The 19,660-nt window shown below is 46.1% G+C and overlaps 1 protein-coding gene across 2 annotated transcripts in view; it reads right to left on the bottom strand.

The window, feature by feature from the left end:
* ANKRD13A (ankyrin repeat domain 13A) overlaps positions 1-19,660 on the bottom strand; it is a 350,794-nt gene that overhangs the window by 108,215 nt on the left and 222,919 nt on the right. For both annotated transcript variants that reach the window (XM_085636228.1, XM_085636229.1), the window contains one exon: positions 10,960-11,117. In XM_085636228.1, coding sequence (XP_085492354.1) covers positions 10,960-11,117 — 158 coding nt within the window. The remainder of the gene's footprint in view (positions 1-10,959; positions 11,118-19,660) is intronic.

Raw genomic sequence — 19,660 nt, 5'->3', positions numbered from 1 at the left:
AGTCCACTTTATCACAGAGTTCAATGAAAATGAAAGAACTCTATGACAAGCATTTTTAAGAGAATTAAAAGAAAAAAGGAATAGGTTGTGCTATGGGATTCTTACAGCAAAGCATGGAAAAATGACAGTCATAACTGGCACTTCCATTGCACTTTGAGGTATTGAAGCAGCCTTTGGTGTTAATAGGGCAGTATCAATGTATGTATGTATGTATGTATGTATGTATGTGTGTTCTTATATAGCGCTCGACTTACCCTTGGGCATCTCGGCGCTTGCATTGGGAACCCGTCCTGGCTTTTCCCTGTGAGATAACCCGTACTGGGCATCCCCAAGGTGAAAGCCAGGCATCCCGCCACGGGGGGGCCGTAGTGGAGATTAAGCAAGCTATTGCCCAGAGTTGCAGAGTGTGAACCCATGATTCGAGTAGGCATCGAAGTGAGAATTATCGAGTCCGTGGCACTTGGGCTCAGACCCTGCCGCGTCGGGAATTGAACCCTGGTCCCGGGTCTGACCTCTGCTTCAGGGTATGCCTCCTCTAACCAGTGAGCCACACTTCTCCACCAATGTTTCCCTTAAATGGTGGAAATGCTGAAAGAATCCCATTTTCAGACTGAATTAATTTTATGGAAAGAATGAAAACGTCTTTTCTGCCCAAAGATTAATTTAACCAAACTACAATTGAGCTTTAAAATCCTAGCATGTTTCCTTCGAGATGGGCACTCATTTTATCAATATTGTTTGGATATTTCTCTGTGTAAAGTATTTGTAGGATCCTGCAAACAGGTGGAGATAGGCTATGTTTATGGATGTCAATGAATATCACATGGTGGACAACAGAAATATACTAATAATGTAAGTAACAGTCTGTGGCATATCTAAGCAATGATACCGAAAGTATGTTTCTGCAACAACCACATGTTTATTTCTTGACTTGTAAAGCGCCTGAATCACCTCCAGAGGGGTATTCCGTGCTACAGAGGTGCTACAGTTAGGGCAAAAAGGGGTAAGGTTTTCAGAAAAACTCAGTTTTAAGGAGCTTTCGAAATAGCATGTATTCTGGGCATTTCCAAGGTGGGTGGCGAGCTGGTTACAGTAGAAGGGGGTAGAATGCTTTCCCACCCATGCAAGATTTCTTTAAAACGTGGAACAAGGAGCAAGGATTTTGTTCCTGAACGGAGTAGTCTGAATGGCTGGTATTGGATACGTTTTTCTGCTAAGTAACTAGGGCCGTTGCCGTTTAGTGCCTTGTGCACAATGCAGCAGATCTTAAATTATAAGTAAACCATGTTGAAGTTCAATCATTACGACACAATAAGGAGTAGCTAAAATACACTACATATTAAAGACTGCAAGTCAAATCTTTCAAGGAAATATCATGAGATAGTTTCCTAGAAAGAAGTTAGATGTCCCAAGAAGTTGATGGCATCTAACTGTCTTGCCAGATAGTTTTTAATGGCATTTCCTGAAAGGTAGAATCAGAATTGAAATTAGTTCTAGTTTGAGTGGAAAAATACTATAACGTCTAGGGAGCATCAATGCAATCTACAAATGACAAAAGTCTTGTCAAGCATGATAGTAACAGGTACAGAAAGATACATTCTGTGGAGAGATTCAAGTGCGCAATGGCAACATGCACATAAGTGCTTTTAAGAGGAACATTCCCTCACAACCCATTTTTGAATTAATACAGTTAAGGTGTGTGCCCATATTTGGGAAAAGTGTGTTTTGGCTTTCAGCATAGCAGAGGGCCTCGATCACTGGATATTATCTAAAATGTCCAAAACAGTATCTCGAAGGAACTGCATTTGATGATCCAATTACACAAGTATTTTTGAAAGGAGGTAACTAGTATTAACAAACAATTGGGTTAAATACATTTTGTAAGTTTTCTCTGCTTCACACCTAAAGTTGAAGAGAACATCCAACTGAAATAAATAACCGATAACAAGTACTTAGTCTAAATAGTCTAATGACCATGCTTTTTTGTGTACTTCTAAGAAAGCAGAAACACCTGTGGGGTGCTGCCATTTCTCCATCCTGAAAATAAAACTAACAGGAGCAAACACTATTCTCAAAACTGGCTTTTGATAAACCCATCAAAACAGTGGTCCCTCTTCTACACTTATTTTGGGAGGAAGGCAGAGCCACTGGAAGGCTTGGCAGGCGTGCTTCTAAAACCAACCATGAGCTACGTTTAGTAAAATGTCAGTGTTGTACGTCACCATGGCCTATTTCTTGGTGGTTGTTTTTCAGTTTGTTTCCATGGATTGCATCCTATTTTGTGCTGTCTAGCAGCAGAACATATAGCAAAACGAACTTGAGCAACAGAAGGAAGCTTCTTACCTTTGGAAAGAAGAGCTAGATGATTAGGAAACAATTACTAAGTCTGGAGATTCAGCATTGCACAGAATCCACAGAACATTATTGAACGCCAAAAGTTTATGCTAAACTAATCTGTCATGACCATTTGTCTGCGAACCTTACTGTAACTTATTGCTATAAATCTATCTACTCTCTGTGTTCAACCTACCAAATTATAGTATCAGACAGTTAGATTTTGTTACATAAATGCCAATAAAGAATAATGTCAAAAGGAAATTTACTAGATTTTTCTTCCTAGCAGAAAATACTCCAATCACCTTGTCGTTGCAGTCCTGTGTCTAGATAAGGGCATTTCGTAAAAAGGAACAAAATTGATATTTAAGGCATGTACCGATTTTTCAAGCTTTAAAAGACACCTGAAGACCTGGCTCTTTTAATGGCATATGGCTAACTAATCTGCTATCCAAGCGCCGAGATGCCATTTCGAGGCCGAGTCGTTGCACTATATTAAGTTATCATAAAATAACATAACATATCTAACACAATTATGGAAAGCAACAATCATTAATTCTTGTAACTAGTGTGTTTGCACTGTAAACTTACTTGTACAACAGGATTTTGCCTTGATTACTGTACAATTATATAACTTTTTCTTATGGGTTTTCAAATTAAAATCCTTTTCCAGCAACATTTTCACATTAGAAAGTTTTATCGATACATTCACTTTTTAAAAAAAAAAAATTAAAATTTTTATTTATTGAACTTTTGTGAAACATAAAAGGAAATACAGTCACATTTTCAGTTTATGCAGCAAGTGTACGGTAGTAACCTGAGCAGCCAGTCAAGATCATGTTCCGAGTTACATACAGATCTATGAAATTAACTACATTCAGACCTTGTTATCTATGATACATTACTAAAGAGTACCGATAGAGCAGGAGTGTATCGTTGCATCATCACCTCATTACATCAAGCACGGAATGCAGAGTGCCGCGCAGGCCTGCAGGGTGCATATAATCCATCAGGGAGACTGTGGGGGGGGGGGGGGGGGGGGTGGGGTGAGGTCCATATCTTACAGTAACTGGCATATTTATGAGAAGGTGAGACCTGACTTCAGGGTATGTCCGCAGTAGCGGGCGGGTGGTCAAGCAGATATGTCTGCAGTGGGCCCCAAATGTCACGAGGGCGTGAATAGGTAGGTAGCAATTCAGCATAAGTACAACGTTGATCTTGCCATAGTATCATATCTCCCAGCCATTCTCTAAACTTGGGCGCCCGTCCCCTACCCCATCTGCAAGCAACTCACCTTTTCGCCAATGCCAGACAAAATGACACATATTTACGTTGTTTAACAGGAATTTGTGCTGTGTACCCCAGAACAGCTACAAGGGGAGTCTTCAGGACGGGCATGGCAATCATACAATCCATAGCCAAGAGGACCCGTTGCCAATAATTATGTATGACAGGACACTCCCAAGCAAGGTGCAGAAAGTCGGCGTGTTCCGATTTGCACCTATCACATCTGCTGGTGTCACATAAACCAAAGTTATGGAGCCTAGCTGGAGTATAGTAGCTGCGATGTAGGAATCTGCAGTGTATTATTCGGAGTCTGCTATTGGAGGAAATCTGCTCTGTCTTTTTGCAGCAGAAAAGCCACTGCGTGTCAGTGATGTCCTGTCCCAGCTCCGCCACCCACCCAACCCGGGCTGCACATGGAGGGTATTCAATATCGACATATAAGGTGCGGTAGTGTATGGAGACTAAGTGTGAAGCAAAACTTGATGCAGAGGAACCAATGTCTCAGGCTCAGATGGGTATGTGGGGTTGCAGGCCTTAACGCCATGTCGAAGGCGAGCATATAAACTTTCCATGGTGGTGGGCGGGGGGTCAGGGCAGAGTTCAGAGAGGGTACGAAATTTACCGTGTTTATATAAGTCCCCCCAGTATTGGATGTTTCGTGTGCGCGCAACTTTCTTAAATATTCCTTCTTGCAATAATGGCATGTCTGGGTGATAGGTGAGCGGGAGGAGTGGGGAATAGAGACACCGGGACCATGTGTGCGAGCAAGTATGCGGGACCAAGCCTGTATTGTACAGTCTACGGAAGATGGGCAACGCGCATGAGGTGCGGCCCTAGAAAGCAGAACACCATCCAGAGGGACAAGGTCCGGTCCGCAAGCCAGTGTTCTGTGGCGACATGAGGGGTGGAACGAGGCGGGTGGAACCAAAAATGGGCTTGAGGTTAGGGATGTCGAAACCTCCATGTGAGTATGGCGCATGAGTGTGTCCCACTGCATGCGCGGTTGCTTACCACCCCATACCAGTCGTGTCAATTCAGAGCGGAGGGAGGCGAAGAAATGTCGTCCAGGGTCGTAGGGGATATTGAGGAACAAATATAAGAATTTGGGAAGTATTATCGTTTTAATAAGTGATATGCGGCCAGCCATGGTCAAGGGGAGGGAGATCCACTGATCAATGCATCCTTTAATTAATGTGCTCGAAAGCACAGCCATAGTTGAGTCTCATTAACTCATCCCTGTCGGTCGTAACTCAGGATCCCCAAATATTTAACTTCATCCTCGCACCAGGCAATGGGAAAGTCTGTGTCAAACTGAGTAACGGAGCTGGTTAACGGAAAGATCTGTGATTTGGATCAAATAATATGAATTCCGGATTGACCTCCAAACTTAAACTCACGGAGCAACGGATTAAGATTTTGAAGAGGTTCTTTGATGTATAAGGTGACATAGTCAGCGTAAAGGGAAATTAGTATGGGGCGGAGGAGACAGCGGAGGCCCACATGATGGTAGTGTTGTCTGATTTTGGATGCCAAGGGTTTCATAACCAGAGCAAAAAGGAGCGGGGAAAGCGGGCACCCCTGGCGAGTGCCCCTCGAGAGAGATATCGTGACGAAGTGTGCCCATTAATAATAACCCTCGCTGTTGGAGAAGTATATAACAGCCGAATCCAAGATATAAATCCTATGGGAAGGCCCATACACTGCAAGACAGTGAAGAGATAGTCCCACTCCACCGAATCGAAGGCTTTAGAGGCATCAAGGAACACTGCCACCAGCGCCAACTGTGGGTCTACGGTCTGTAGGATAGAGAACAACGTCCGAAGGTTCTGGGAGGTAGCCCTGCCGGGGATAAAGCCTGACTGGTCTGGTAGTACCAGCTTGTCCATCAGTAGGATGAGGCGATTCGCCACCAGCTTGGCAAGGATTTTTGTGTCCGTGTTTATAAGGGAGAGCGGCCGATAAGACTCACACCGATCCGCAAGTTTATCCGGTTTTAGTAGGGATGTAATGAGCGCCTCCCTCATCGAAGCTGGCAGTATCTGTGTTTCTTGGACCTCCAAAAACACCTCCTTCAATACTGGAATCAGATGGTCAATGTAGGTTTTGTAGAATTCGATGGGGAGGCCATCGGAGCCCGGCGCCTTCCCCGACTTCATATGCATGATGGCTTCACGCAGCTCATCATCCTCAAATGGGTCTGCCAAAAATTAAAGTTGAGAGTCCCCTAACCACCCGAGCGTTATATCTTCGAGGTAGGGAGTGAAGTCAGGGGGGGATGTGCGTTTTGAGCTATATAGATCTTCATAGTACGTAGCAAAGGTGTGCAATATGTCCAGACTATCCCTACGGTGTAGTCCAGCGCTATCTATCACATCAAGGACATAATTAGAAAAGCGAGGTTGTCTGATAGTGTTCGCCAGCGCCCGACCAGGCCTCTCACCCTCCCCGTATCTACAAGCAATGAAATATTTGCCCCGGAATTTTACTTCACGCTCTGCAGTAGCAGTATAGTCCGTGAGTTTTTCGTGAAGATCGGCACTCTGGGCACCCGAAGAAGTACTCCACATGGCTGTTTCAAGTTGTTTGATTTCAGTTTCCAGGCGCCTCAGATTTCTCATAATATCGCGGAGAACCCCAAAGCTTTTGGAAATGCATATGCCCCTAACAGTTACTTTAAAAGCCTCCCAAAACGTACCCATATGTTCAACAGAGCCTATTTCTAGCAAAGAAATCTGCAATGTCCTCCCCCAGTTCAATCTGAAAAACCGTGTCTAGAAGCGCCTCCGGCACCAGCCTCCAGAAGCACGGGCTGGCAACGGAGTCAGGAGGGATCAGCTCTAGGTATACCGGCGCATGATCGGAGTACGTGCGGGCCAGATGCTTAGCAGTCTGGATCCAAGGGACCACACCGCGAGAAAAGATCCAGTAATCTAAGCGGGACCAGGTTGTGTGTCCTGTTTTATAATAAGTGCCCTCCCTTACTGCAGGGTGTATATAGTGCCACACATCTACTAGACCCTGTTCCGCAATCAGTCCTGCCAAGGTTTCGCGTGCATTGGTATAATGGTGCGTAAGGGAGTTGGAACGATCCATTGATGGGCATAGAGCAGAGTTGAGATCCCTCCCATACAACATGCGTGGAGCCTATTTGAAGAATGCGACCCCAGAGGGCCGTGAAGTAGTCAGGATCATCTGTGTTCAGCCCATAACTGCAGGCAAGAGTGACTGACTGCATGGCTAGCATTCCCCAGAGAATGCAACTGCGGCCGAAGGGGTCACTAAACATACCACCAAATATGAACGGTGTATTTTTTTTTACCAATATAAGCGTGCCCCGTGAATATGTTGAGTAGGAAGAGAACACTCTTAGAGAGGCCCACTTACTACCAAAGCAAGAAGGACGGCGGGGGTCCATGTGCGTTTCTTGGAGCATGGCTATGTGTATGTGGTGCCTATCCAAATACGCTAGTATTTGTCTCCGTTTACGAGGATTACAGGTGCCTCTAACATTCCACGTGAGGAATTTGATGGAGCTCCGATCAGCTGGTGTTGCAGTGCCGACATGATGGCAAGTATGTGGGTGCCTGAATGTAGCATATCTTCTCCTGAAATGACTGTTCTGTTGAGCTGCGAGTTACCAAAATGTGACAAAACAATGAAGCAACCATCCCCATCCCCTCCCACCTCCCCTAAAATCCCATTCCCTCCCCCACAAAACAGAGACGTCTAACAGATAATCCCCATAACAGCCTATTTGTTTCCATGCCACCCCCACCCACAACGGCACCCCAATCGTGCCGGCATTGTGTAACCAATCCACAGAGTCCAGATGAGGCAGCCAAGCTAGTCCCTGTAGCATAGTCCAGCATATCAAGAGAATAGCATTACAGTGAAAAACAAGAAATACCCAAAAACACAGGGGAGCTCCCATGGGGGGGGGGGGCGCCAGGGGGACAGAAATCCCTTCCCGTAACCAGACTCTAACTGCAACCCAGCCCCTGGGCGGCAGCCCATAATAGGGAACGAGCGGCAGCGAGGGGGAAGGGTGCTCGGCAAAGTGGTATGCACAACTACACACACTGCAATGGGCAGTACAAATATACAGTGGTGGTCACAGGCAATAAAAGAAGCCCCCAGGGCACTTATCTGTCCATGAGTCTGTACAGGAGTGCCAGATCAGCTGAAGCACAGCATTGATAGGTCGGGCCACAGTCAGGTAGTACAGAGTGTGGTGATAGTGTCCTACCACATGTTGATAGCAAAATAACAAGAACAAAAACCAGTTGATACCAGACCTCCAGTCTGCTCCCAATCAGCCACAGGAAGGTGAGGGCGATCTGGAGGTGCAATCACGGTGTGGAGAGTGCTTCGAGATGGTTTTTAGGAAGTTGTCTACTTGTTGAGGAGTGGTGCAGAAGACATGCTTGCCATTATGCATGATCCGGAGCCTCACTGGATATAAAAGAGCGTATTCTATCTGGGCTTTTCGTAGTTTCTGTTTAACGGCGAGGAATTTTTGACGCGCCTCCTGCACCGCCAGTGTAAAATCCGGATATATGGTGAAGGTGTTCCCCTCAAATTGCAGCGGTTTGAGCTCACTGGCTTTCTGAAGTGCAACATCGCGGTCTCGATAATTGAGAAGTCGAGCAATGATGGGTCTTGGGGTCCCTTCTGGCAGAGGCTGCGGGCCGAGGAAGCGGTGGGCACGTTCTACCACCAAGTGAGGGGAAAACGAATCTTCACCAAAGGATTTTTTTAAGAGACGCTCGATGTAGTCCTCCATGCGCCCCGTGTTCGTGCTCTCGGGTATACCTAGAATCCGAACGTTGTTGCGATGACTGCTGGCTTCAATAGCCTCATTTTTGGCCGCGATGACTCTCAGCAATTTGTCCATTTGCGCTAAATGAGTCTGCATCTGGGTGGTGGTGTCTTCATTTTCAGATATACGATGTTCCGCCTCCTTCAGTTGACCATCATGTTTATCCACTTTTTGTACCAGAAAATCCAGGTGATTGTTCATGGCATCCATTTTTCCCGATAAATCCGATAAACTGTGTTGTACAGCCAGGAGAAGCGTCTTGACATCATCCTCAGGAGTCTGCCAGGAATGTGGTGCGGGATCCATGCTTACAGACGCGGGGCCAGCAGAGGTAGATCTTGTCGCTGCTTTTTTGGTCTCAAAGGTCAAACGGGGCTGACGGCCATCAGGTTACCTCATCACACCCCACCAACCACCAAGGCAGCGCAGCAGATGACAGTCAGGTCTAGATGAACCATGGAGGGTGAGCGCCTGAAGTCACAGGAGCAAGCAGCAGGTTTGAGGCGTCTTATAAGATGGAGGCAGGGTCCAGAGGTGCGGAGGTAAGGCAGGAGAGGCCACCGACAGGCCAATGTGTGTGTCCCTCTGCAAATTCATGTCTCCCCACGTACCGCAGCTGTCAATGGCCGATGGACTGCCATGTGGCAACCCACAGAGCCGGGAGCGGACACGCAGGCAACAGCCTCGGCGATCCCCCGCAGCGCAGTAGATCGAGAGGTGCGATGGACCAAAGCAGGGCCGGCGCGCTGAGTAGCAGAACAAGGTGGGAGCAACACCAGCCAGTCGCAAAGGCCCAGTGGGGAGAAGAGGCCAAGAACTGGTAAATAGTCTGTCACAGGGGCGGTCAAGGTGTCGCACCGTGAAGGCAAAGAACAATGAGGCGAGAAGGTGGAGGGGGGGGCCCCCGCGCTAGAGAATTCATACGCTCACCGCAACCACAGGGGATACTCGGAAATAGCGCGGTCCGCGCCCAGGCACAGCAGTCTCCCAACCGCCACTCACCGCGTCTCCCTGATGTCAGTGAGTGTCACAGTCCCCGAAGGTGAATAAAGCGGCGGCCGGGATGGCGCAATTCTAGCAGGTGCAGAGAATGAACTAGGCGACTAGGCCCAAATCCAGTCGCAGAGGCCCCAGGTGTGTAGGGAGGACTGTAAAGCCAAGAGTGGGCAGATGAGCAGCAGGCTGGCCCCCAGGGCGTTACACAGCGCGATATGTTCCTCCAGTGGTGCGGGAGGACCACGAGAAGCGCCAGCAAGTAAGCACCAATCACTGCGATGATGCAACCCCCTCCTGAGGAGGAGCACTCCAAGGTTCCCGCACAGGGGCACAGGCTTCCGTAGATGGTGCGAGCAGCGACAGCGGCCAAAGCGCAGACCGGAAGGGGGGGGGGGGGGGGGGGGTGGAGGGGGGAGAGTTGATGTGCAGCGGTGGCCGCGAAGCAGGTCAGGCAGCGCTGGGGCCCAGTACCTCGTGGTGCACCATGGGCTAGAGTAGTCTTAGCAGCCGTCCAGACCTCCAGCGGGGTTGTCCACCGCAACGCGCTCAGCATACACCTCCTCACTAGTGGAGCGAGAAAATCCGCAGGAGCCTCAGTTCTTGCCGTGAAATAGCGGATACCTCAGTCGTCAGATAGACGACAGCCAATCAGTCGCCCCTGCAGTAGAAGTTAGGATTATTATAGGATTTTGTCACCAAGCTGCCTGAGCCTCACAGGTGTGCGGCCATCTTAAATGTGCGCCACCTATTGCCCCCCCATTGATACATTTACTTTGCATAAACTGGTGATACATCAAAGCTCATTTACACTAGTGTGTTGATTTGGCTTCCTTTTGTAGGTTATTAACCATCGTTCCCAGTATCATAGGGTAACAGTGGTTAATGCCCTGCAACATTTTGATGGGACGATCGTGGTCCCTGTGAACTGCTGCTACAAAAAACAGATCACATATGGGTCCTCTGAGTGCCTGAAAAGATAAGACTAGGTCCCCATAGAATAGAAGTGTTTAACATTGATCCTAGGGGGCTGGAGCTAAGCTAGATTTTTAGGATAACCACAATGTTAATGCTTTCCATTTAGATTGACCGAATTTAAATGTGGCGTGCCTAACTATAGCTATCCTGGAAATCTGTGGTGGCCTTGGCCCACGTGAACAACATTAGACAATAGTGCAATAGGGGAATTAATCTCCATGTCACACATATAAAAGTTAATTCTTATTTTCTGCCATGTGGTTATAGTTCTATCAGTCTTTGTCAATGACCTGTGACAATCATACATAATGTATTTTATTCCTGTCCTTTCTACATTCAGCTGTTGTATGTAAAGTTTAGGTGACGTAATCTCTTGTGGTTCTTCCCCTCTGGCGAGGCTCTGTACTGTTAATACCCACTGTGCAGTAAAAGGATGTTGCACAGGATGATGATAATATAAAACATTTTCTTACGCCAAGTGTGCCTTTGATAGTACCACTTCCATTGCACTGTAGAAACTTTAAAATGTAAATAAAGTAAAATAATACCAATTTTAACTGGAAATCCAGGCGGAAATTGTAAAGTGATGAAATCTCGAAGTTGGGCAAAATGTGCACTAGTGGTAGCCATGAGATCAATGATTGGAGTAACCTGCTCCACCAGAGAAAGAGGAAAATCTTCACACATCCATAATGTTGCTTTGAATCTGTATATTAAAAATCAAGAACATAAATAAGTCACTATGCTCTAAAACATGCAACTATGATCTTTATTAACACAGTCAAATCTTATGTTCACTGAACCATCTTGGCATATGGGGACTACTGAATTATCACTTAAAATAATTTGGATGAGGAAATGAATGATTCTGTTGTGTGGAACCTCACCCAATATGTATTTGGCTTAAAAGGCCCTCTGGAAGAAGGGTATATGGCGTTTACCTACTTTGAGTTAAGGGTTACACCAGCAGACAAAGAAGATAATGGAGTTTGCATTGACAGCTTACTCTAAAGAAAGTAAGAAGAGGCACACAGTTAAGAAACAATTGAAAATGGGTCTAACGTTGTCTATTAAACTAATCCCTTTGTAGATCTGTTTATTTCAATGAAGGCTTATTTTAAGAGAGCACTGAAGGGATTCCACAGAAGCTGTCATCCAAAAATCCTGCACTTTGTAAAAGAAGCAGATTAGGTGATACAAAAGATTATTTTGACACTGCATTCACAACAAAAAATTGTTAAAGTGTTCTATCGTACCAACATCGAAAAGGATGCAATAACTAGGACCTTAAAAAATTGCATTAAATGGCAACAAATATGCTGGTGATCGTGATCCAAGGAACAGTACACCCAATTAAATTGGATCTATGTATATAAAGAACAAAGAGACTCTGGCAGCTGAGTTTGGTGACATATGTCAGGCAGAGGAGCTGCCTTGAGAATTCCATGTTTACCCTAACTGCGGAAAAGGCATGTGCCTCACTGCTATATTAGTTTTATAAGGCTATATATCGAAACTCCCGAGCAACCAACTCCAATAACAATCGGCGAGATTGATAGTATGAGGAGTACTCTCCTACATACAGGTTAACATATCAGCTTACGAGTAGTGGTCGTACTAGAGATACATGTTGGATACAAAGGTACTACCACTTGGGAATATTTTGACGATATATTTGATGAGCCCTGATGAAGTCAATGATGTTTACACATCAATCTGACGAAAAACGTGTTGGCTAAAGGGGACTACTAAAGAATAGGGATCGAAAGAATAAATCGACCTGAAACCAAGAAGAGTTTAATTAATTAGTTTCATATGATTGTTATTGGAGTTGGTTGCTCGGGACTTTCAATATATTGTTAAGACTGGGTTTTCTCAGCCACTGTGGGAGCGCTGGTGGCTGTTCTTTCCCTTAGAGCACCACAAAATTAGATAAATGTTCAGTCACACTGGGAATACCAACTAGGTTTGAGCAAGAGGCCCAGCCACACCATATTGCTAGTTTTATAAGGTGATGTATGAAATATGTTTAGGAGTGGTGTGACTCACAGGGTTCATTTGATTTACAGCTCACCCACTGTAAAGGACAAAACTAACTTAATTGTATACAATTAACAAGTTACTTACCTTCAGTAACACTCTTTCTGGTAGAGACTATCTAGCCACAGATCTCCACCTTTTGAATATTCCCCAGGCTTCAGACTGGATTCTGAAACTTTTTGCAGTACCTCTGCACATCGGTAGGTGGCGCAGTGTGGCTCCGGGCTGACACCGTTCTGCTCTGGAAATGATGTGTGGGGCTTATGAAGGCACCACTCCTGCACACTGATGTCAGTTGCTTTCCAGACTCCCCGCATCCCCAGGCGCAGAGCACCAAAAACAAATTGGTGTGACCAGTTGGAAGATTTCTAGACTTGAGATCCTATTAATGGATCAATCACAGAATGGAGAGGATGGGAGGGTCGGTGAATAATCAGAAAGAGCATTACAGAAGAGAAGTACCTTGTTCTTCTGAAAGAAACTCCTAGCCTCAGGTTCCTCTCCTTTTGAAAAGATGCCAAAGCCGTAGCTATTTGGAGGTGGGCCTGTGAATGGATTCAAAGCAGAATGTCATGCAGGATCAAACATGTAAATGCCCTTCTCAGTGAACCAGACTGTCCAGACAATGGCACTTTGTGAATGTATTGAGGGATGCTCACGCAGGTGCCTGACAGATGTTTATGACAGGGACTCCGCATGCTAACATAGTGGTAACAGCTCTGGCCCTGGAAGAATGAGCACACAGTCCTTCCAGAGATTACTTTTATGCCAATGTGCACCAGATCTTACGGCAGAACACTATACAGCTGAAGATGGTCCTCTTCTGCATAGCCTTGCCTTTTTCGCTCCAGGAAGCCTGACCAAGAGCTGAACGTCTGCCCAGTGTTCTTTGGTATGATCTATGTAAAAGCTCAGTGCAGTCCAAGCGATAGTCTCTCCTCTTCCTTAGAGGAGTGAGAAGGCGCATAGAACACTGACAAGGTAATGTTTTGACTGTCGTGGAACAGCATCATAATCTTAGGCAAGAAAAGTGCCTGCATCCGCAAAATCAGGTTGTCTGGGAATTATCAATGGTGGATGGTAGATGAACACAGACAGCCCGAAGCTCACTCACAAGCCACCCAAGTGTTATGGTGACAAGGACTGTCTTCAATGTGAGAAGCCACGAAGAACAGCTGTGAATCGGCTCAAATGGACTGCACATTAGAAAAGTGAGGCCCTGGTTAAGATCTTGCTCTGGCATATAAAGGCGGAGGGAGGAAACAAATGTAACCCTTTTAAATTTGCATAGCTACTAGAGACCAACAAAGAGAGCTGATCCAGCAACTCAAAAAAAGAAGAAAGAGCTGAAAGATACCCTTTAGCTGTGCCCAGAGCAAGGCCTTGCTGGGCTAAGAACAAAACAAATAACAAAACGTTGCATAACTTGGTCAGGAGGGAGTCTACCTGCCGAGTACAGCAGCAAGCAACAAATTTGTCCCAACCACAGGCGTGTACAGTTTTTGTTGAGGGGCTGCCAAAATAAGATCAACCTCCAGAGGAAAGTCGAAGGTGGTCAGCTGTCGTCATTCAATTGCTAAGCATGAATGGCAGACTGTGAAGGCGTGGGTGAAGAACCCTGCCCTGCTGCTGCCACAGCAGACCCTCTTGTAGGACAGATATTCATGCCATGGAATTCTGGATACCATCCTCTCCGTGCCCAATACGAGGCCACAGGGATGACTTAGGCCCAGCCAGTCCTGATCTTTTTAAGAACTCTGGGCAGGGGTAACATCAGCGGGAAGGCATACAGGCATTCCGAGTTCCACTTGAGGTGGAATGTGTCAGCAAGCGAGAGACAACTTATAAACTCCAACACGCAGAAGTGCTGACATTGCGCGTTCTTGGTGTTTGTGAACAGATCAAGCCAGGGGTCTCTCCATTCATGAAAGAGACCTCGCGCCACCTTTGGCTGTAATGCCACTTGTGATCTGCCAGGTGCCGACGGCTGAGCCAATAAAGGATCCTGTCAGGTGGTTCTCCACCAGGAAACTTCCGTTAAGGTCCAGTTACTTCCACAGGCACAAGGTCTCTTGGCACAGGTTCCGTGACCCCCACCTTGTCCTGCTTTCTGTAGTACCACATGACGTTGGTGAGGTCTGAGAGCACCTGTACCAGTCTTCCTTTGATGGACGGCAGTAAGGTTTTCAGCACAAAGCAGGTGGCCCGCAGCACCCAAAGGTTGATATGGAGCCAAGACTCTGCTGAATACCAGAGGACTTTGATATCCATCTCTTTCAGATAGCCACCCCATCCCAGCAGAGGTATATCGGTCAGCACTGTCAGCTCTGGGTGGGGAAGGAAGAAAGGTTTGAGACCATCCCCTAATGTCTTGGCGTCTATTTCCCTGAGGAAAGGCAAAAAACTGAACTATGTCCAGAATAGTGCTGGATTAAGGGGAGTGTCTGAGAAGGAGTCAGGTGTGACTTCAGCTCATTGATAGTGAACCCCAAAGATGACAGGAGGTTCACCGTAGGCGGGAGGTGGCTGATGATTGCCTGGGGCAAACCCACCTTTAATTGCCAGTTGTTGAGGAAGACTTACTCCGATGACCTCCAAAGGTGTGCTGCCACCACTGCCATCAGTTTAGTGAACATCAGAGGGGCACTGTTGAAGAGACCAATGGGGAGCACAGCAAACTAGTAATGCTCCTCTCACATCATGAATTGCAGGTGCCACCTAAGGGTCTGCAGGATGGGTATATATTGAAGCAGGCATCCTGCAGGTCCAACGCTACCATCCAGTCTCCAGGTTTGAGGGCAGAAAGAACATGGGCCACTGTGAGCATCATGAATTTTTCCTTCTAAGGGAAGGTGCTGAGAGGGCGTTCATCTAAAATAGGACGATGGTCTCTGTTCCTCTTGGGCATCAGAAAATAGCGAGAATAGCGACCACATCCTACTTCTGGAGTGGGAACCCTCTCAATAGCCCCTCTGGCCAAAAGCGCTTGCAATTTCTGCATCAAAATGGAAAGCTGGACCTCCGTCAGTTGTTGTGGGGATGAAAGTTGCAGCGGCATAGAAAGGAAGCCCTTCCAGACAATTTGCAGGTCCCACCTATCGGATGTAATGGCTTGTCAAACCAGAAAAATAGTCGGATCCTGCCTCCCACCGGCTGGCTGTGATAAAATAAAGGCACACTAAAGGGATTTGGTAAGTGGGGCTGCAGGGTGGCTGGGGACTGGGTGGCCCGTTGATGTTGGCTACTGGTACTATGGCACCACGGCAGCAAAACTACTGGGTGCCACGCAATAGTTCGATTGCCTGGCAGTATGGGGAAGGTTCCAAAGCTGCAAAAGGATCTCTAGGACCGGTGCGGTTGGCAAGGTGGAGCAGATTGGCCTAGGGAGGACCATAGCCCTACTCTCCTTGAACCACTAGAGAGAGAGCCTGCCTTATCCTCGAACAGGTGAGTCCCATCTAATGGCATGTCTATGAAGGACGAATGGATGTCACCTGAGAAACCGGTGGATTGCCACAAAGCGTGGAGGCGGATGACGATGCTAATGCCAATGGCTCGCCCAATGTAATCAGCAGTGTTCAAGGAACAAAAATTGTGAACTTGGCTATGGCCCGACCATCCATCATGGACTGGGAAACAACAGGTCGGAGATCTTCGGGGACACCTAGGACTTGAGCCACTGAGTCCCAACGGGTGTGGGATTAGCATCCCATGAGACAGCTGACATTTAAAGCATGGAGAGCCAGGCTGGTGGAAGAAAAAACTTGCTGACCAAACATCTTCAATCACTTAAATTCCCTCTCAGGAGAGTGGTTGGACAAGTGTTGGGTTGAGTCCTACTGGTGAAAGTCTGCACCACTAAACCTTCGGGACAGGAGTATTGAGACATTAACATGGGGTTGCCCAGGGCAGGCTGATGATGTCTCGCTATTTGCCTGTTGAGTGTGGGACCAGAGCAAGGTTTGGCCCATGAGCCCAACAAGACATCAGTCAGTGCCTCATTAGATGACAGAATAGGCTCAGATTTGTTTGCCCCAGCTGGAGGACTTCCGTTAGCACATTAGTTTTAACCTCAAAGGTGGCTAGCTGGAGGTTAAGCACTTCAGCTGCTCATAGGCATCACCGTGCCATAGGTGCCGGGTTTTACGGCTGCTGGTCCATGGGGTAGGAGAAGACCTGATTCAGAGGAGGTATTGAGGCCACTGGTGTCCAGCAAGTCATCGTGCCAGTTGTCAACACAATAGGACTGAGCAAACTCATCACCTGCTTCATAAGTGTTATCCGGGTCTGTGCTGAAAAGGAAGTGTAAGGTGTGTGTTTTCCCTTGTGGAGGCGGCAAATTATGTGGGGGAAGTGGCTCCCTGACAGCAGAATGGCACAGTTTTGGTTGAGGTTGGACCAGCGCCGACTTGGAATCACAGAGTACAATAGGTATCTCCTCGTCCTGTCTGGCAACAATGTCCCAGAAACCAGCATGGACTACGGGGCCAGAGGCAGGGTCGGACTTGGAGCAGAAGGCGTTTCGATAGGCTCAGATGGTCTCACTGACGAGGAGGGCAACCCGCCATCGGTATACCAGAGGGAGGGCCTCTCGGCTCCTTGGGGTCTAAAAACATTCCAGAGGAAGTCAGCAAAGGATGGCTTCAGAAACTCAAAGTTCTGCAGGAACAAGTTGTGTGTTCGACTCCAAAGTCCACGAACTCCGGGAGCAAGATCAAGAGCCATAGTGCTGCCCTTGCTCCTTGTCAGGTGAATGTGAGTGGCAAGCGGGGGGGGCAAGTCTCACTTCCATTTCTTATGCTTCTTTTTTGGATTTTGATTTCGATGAAGGCCAGCCTCTGTAACAGCTTTGTCGACGTCTAAAGCAACAATGGGACCAGGAGCTAGCCTCTGACTTGGACCACAATTTAGATTTGAGGGAACGTGGGGTCTATCTATGTCTGGTTATGTACATTTTCACTGTTCCCGGATGGTCTTCAGGTCCATCGACATACAGTTGCTGCAGACCTTAGAGCTGTGGCTCAAACCCAGGAGCTACCAGCACAACTGATGGGGATATGTTGCAGGGTTTGAAGCTTGAAATCTGTCATTTTTTCGGGGGGAAATTCCCTTGCACACTGTTGAATTTCGATAGATGTTTTGAGGTAAATCTCTCTGAGAGAGGAAGAGAGCTCTGGGTTTGCGCCTGGTTGCATGGAAAGAAAGCAACTGATGTCAGCGCACAGGAGTGGCGCCTTTATAGGCCCCACACATAATTTAAGCAGCAGAATGATATCAGTGCAAAGCCGCACGGCACTACCTACCCACGTAAAGAGATGTGCTGAAAAGATTTGGGATCTAATCTGATGCCTGTGGAATATGAAAATTTGAGGAATCTGCGGCTCTAAGTCTCTATCAGAAACATGCAATATTGAATTAGTCCAAAATTGATTTTGCTCTCACTTTGCCCAACCCAACTTTCCCAATTACATTTTCCTCGACCTTCAGAACTGTGTTTACAGCCACTGAATTCTTAAAATGTGAAAGCAATTAGGGGTCTCACTAACACTGTGCGGGCATAGTTTGGAAGGATGGAGGCATATGGATACTAGCTCAGACCTGCCATGGACTTGCCTAAATAAATTAATATTCAAAGGATACCTACTTTGCTATGAGAGTCAAAGGAAACCACAAATGTAAGTATTTATTGATTATATTGCCCTTTAGTCTTAGTTTTGAGTCATCTTTAGCATGTACTAGATGACTGTAATGAGAATGACCTTAGCACCCAGGTAAAGCAAGTAAATGTTTAGTGGAGCACACACATAAAAATATATTTTTTTTAACTTTATTAAAATTGAAGATGGAAGAACATGCAATTCAGGTGTTTAAATCTTTATTTTGTATTACTTTTTTTTATCAGTACTCAGTTTGGGTTCATTAGATTCACCAACGCTAGTTGTCAGACACCAGACTGAAGAGGGAGTGCATTCCATTGTTGGGATCTCAAAATTCTGAAAGATCTCCCTATGTAACCTTTCTTGAAACAGAGGATCTGAATCAGGGCATGTGAGCCAGATCTCAAGTAATGGGAAGGGATTATCGGAAACCAGGAGACCTGTAAGAAATGTGCGACTGGCGTTTTAAACTGCTCATGGCATGAGAGAGCAGCTTGTTGTGAAAACCCCTGCTTAACTGGTAACCAGTGTAGTGGCCAATGAGCATCTAATACATAGTCAGACATCTTCAGACCAAAAGCCAGATGGATAGCCACAATTTGGATACACTGTTGGTGTTTTAGCTGTTTCTCGGAAATTATATTATATTCACATTTGTCTTATTTCAAACTTTTTTATTGAGGATATACAGAATCATACCCTTGCTAAAGGAAAACATCAGAGAGAACATTCATTTAATTAAAGTCACTGAAAACAAAAGCCCTTCCACCCAATGAAGGAGTACGGGGAAGGAGGCAAAATGAGTAGAGAATAGATTGTTCCACCTCAACTCATTTAAGGACAAATGTGTGGAGCTCGAAAACATTTGTAAATCTGCAACTATAGGTCTCACAACTCATCTGTTTGAAGCTTTATTAAGGTTTGGAATTTGCTATAACCTTTCCAGGTTTTGCCTGGCAACCTGCACCAGTTGCAGTTTTGCAAACATTACCCTGAAAAGCTGCAAAAATATACAAATGGATATTTTCTAATGTGGAAAAAACAGAACATGTACAAACTTGATTATTTTCTCCACGGTAAAACATCCATCAAACCTGACTATCAAATTATGTGGGGGTGTTCCCATTGCCTTCCTGCCCTAGAAAACAACTTAATCCTGACCTTGTGAAGAGTAACTCTTTGACCATTTCCAGGGCAGGAAGGTGTTCGAGAGGAGTTTGGAACTGCCAACAAATGTGTAGGTTTGTGGCCATTCCCACCCAGAACAACCGCAGTGGCTGTCCACGAGAATACATTTATTCATACTTAAGACTGTGTATGTAAATCTATTTATAAGTAGGAAACCAACTTTTGTCAGTTCGGAACATTGGTTTACACTAGTAAATAAACCTATTTGCATCTGTAAGTCGAATTTACACAGGCAAATAACTTTGTGAGTGAGGCCCCTAGAGTCTACATCTTGTCTGGCAGTTAGGTAGTTTGCAGGAGTATAATCATATCTTACAATTTATCAGTAGCTAGAATAGTCCACCTGTTGCGGTCTCTTACTGTC

Source organism: Triturus cristatus, chromosome 11 (assembly GCF_964204655.1).
Source record: "Triturus cristatus chromosome 11, aTriCri1.1, whole genome shotgun sequence".
Classification (NCBI taxonomy): Eukaryota; Metazoa; Chordata; class Amphibia; order Caudata; family Salamandridae; genus Triturus; species Triturus cristatus.
This window is presented reverse-complemented; position numbering and strand designations above follow the sequence as displayed.